General features: G+C 55.9%; 1 protein-coding gene across 1 annotated transcript; it reads left to right on the top strand.

Moving 5' to 3' along the window:
* The first annotated feature begins 588 nt into the window (after window positions 1-588).
* Window positions 589-1,023, top strand: LOC119960785 (transmembrane protein 238-like). Its single transcript, XM_038788391.1, has one exon. The coding sequence runs from the start codon at window positions 589-591 to the stop codon at window positions 1,021-1,023; it is 435 nt and encodes a 144-aa protein (XP_038644319.1).
* Window positions 1,024-1,979: the final 956 nt, after the last annotated feature.

Genomic DNA, 1,979 nt, shown 5'->3' with positions numbered 1-1,979 from the left:
AGGAAGAGTTTGAGGGAGAGGAGGAGTTTGAGGGAGAGGAAGAGTTTGAGGGAGAGGAAGAAGAGTTTGAGGGAGAGTAAGAGTTTGAGGGAGAGGAAGAAGAGTTTGAGGGAGAGAAGAGTTTGAGGGAGAGGAAGAGTTTGAGGGAGAGGAAGAGTTTGAGGGAGAGGAAGAGTTTGAGGGAGAGGAAGAAGAGTTTGAGGGAGAGAAGAGTTGAGGGGAGGAAGAGTTTGAGGGAGAGTAAGAGTTTGAGGGAGAGGAAGAAGAGTTTGAGGGAGAGGAAGAAGAGTTTGAGGGAGAGGAAGAGTTTGAGGGAGAGGGAAGAGTTTGAGGGAGAGGAAGAGTTTGAGGGAGAGGAAGAGTTTGAGGGAGAGGAAGAGTTCGAGGGAGAGGAAAGAGTTTGAGGGAGAGCGCGAGCGAGGAAAGTGACGGAGAAAGAGTGAGGGAGATCGAGGAGAAGGTTTGAGGGAGAGCCAGGAAGACTGAGGGTTGGAAAAGAAGGAGAAGAATTTGAGGGAGAAAAAGAAGAGCGAGAAGGAGAGTGGGGACGAGAGAGATTTATTGAGCGGGCAGTACTGCTAAGGAGGGATGCCTCTGAGTGGATTGAGTCGCTGTACCTACGCGTTGTGGCTGGCCGTGGTGCTCGACGTGGTGGGCTTGGCCACGTTGCTGGTGGGGGTCTTCGGGAATCTCCAGCGGGGGGGCCGGGATTATGGCGACATGCTGATCTACACGGGGGCCATCGTGGTCTTCGTCAGCCTGATCGGCTGGGTGTTCTGGTACACGGGCAACATCGAGATCTCCCTGGAGGAGCTGGCGAGTGACTACTGTGTCAAGGACAGCAAGCTGCACCGCATCGTTCGCAAGATCTCCCGCAGCATCTCCCTCCGCAACGGGAACGGGCGGGCGGACAGGGCCACCCTGAGGCGAGAGGCCGGGCAGCGCCAGAGCAGGTGGGAGAGCGGGCATCCGGAGGAGGAGGAGGCGGGCGAAGGACCTCAAGAATGCGCCACCATGGGCTAAACCACGCCAGGTAAGGACGGTGCGACCGATACGTGGGGGAGGTGAGGTGGGGAATGTCCGATGCATTCGCATATCAACTTCGGCATCCCCAAGAGAGAGAGAGAGAGACGGATGAAGAGAGACACACGCCGAGACATCGGCGGAGAGAGAGAGAGAGAGATGGAGAGTGTGAGATGGAGAGAGAGAGAGAGAGAGAGAAGGAGAGTGTGAGATGGAGAGAGAGAGAGACGGATGAAGAGAGACACACACCGAGACATCGGCGGAGAGAGAGAGAGAGAGAGAGAAGGAGAGTGTGAGATGGAGAGAGAGAGAGAGAGAGCAGAAGGAGAGTGTGAGATGGAGAGAGAGAGAGAGAGAGAAGGAGAGTGTGAGATGGAGAGAGAGAGAGAGAGAGAAGGAGAGTGCGAGATGGAGAGAGAGAGAGAGAGAGAAAAGGAGAGTGCGAGATGGAGAGAGAGAGAGAGATAGAGGGCGTGTGCGCCTCGGGAGGTGGGGGAGGGGGGGGGGGAATCGGAGGGGGATGTTCGAGAGGGTGGGAGCGCAGAGATCTCGGACGTTAATGAGGGAGGGAGGGATTTGAACACGGAGGATGGGAATTGTAGGGGCTGGAGGAGGTTACAGAGATAGGGAGCGAGGAGGGAGGGAGGGAGGGATTTGAACAGGAGGATGGGAATTGTAGGTGGTGGAGGAGGTTACAGAGATAGGGAGGGAGGGAGGGAGGGATTTGAACAGGAGGATGGGAATTGAAGGGGGTGGAGGAGGTTACAGAGATAGGGAGGGAGGGAGGGATTTGAACAGGGGGATGAGAATTGTAGGGGCTGGAGGAGGTTACAGAGATAGGGAGGGAGGGAGGGAGGGAGGGATTTGAACAGGAGGATGGGAATTGTAGGGGCTGGAGGAGGTTACAGAGATAGGGAGGGAGGGATTTGAACAGGAGGATGGGAATTGTAGGGGCT

Source organism: Scyliorhinus canicula, unplaced genomic scaffold, assembly GCF_902713615.1.
Source record: "Scyliorhinus canicula unplaced genomic scaffold, sScyCan1.1, whole genome shotgun sequence".
NCBI classification, from domain to species: Eukaryota; Metazoa; Chordata; class Chondrichthyes; order Carcharhiniformes; family Scyliorhinidae; genus Scyliorhinus; species Scyliorhinus canicula.
This window is presented reverse-complemented; position numbering and strand designations above follow the sequence as displayed.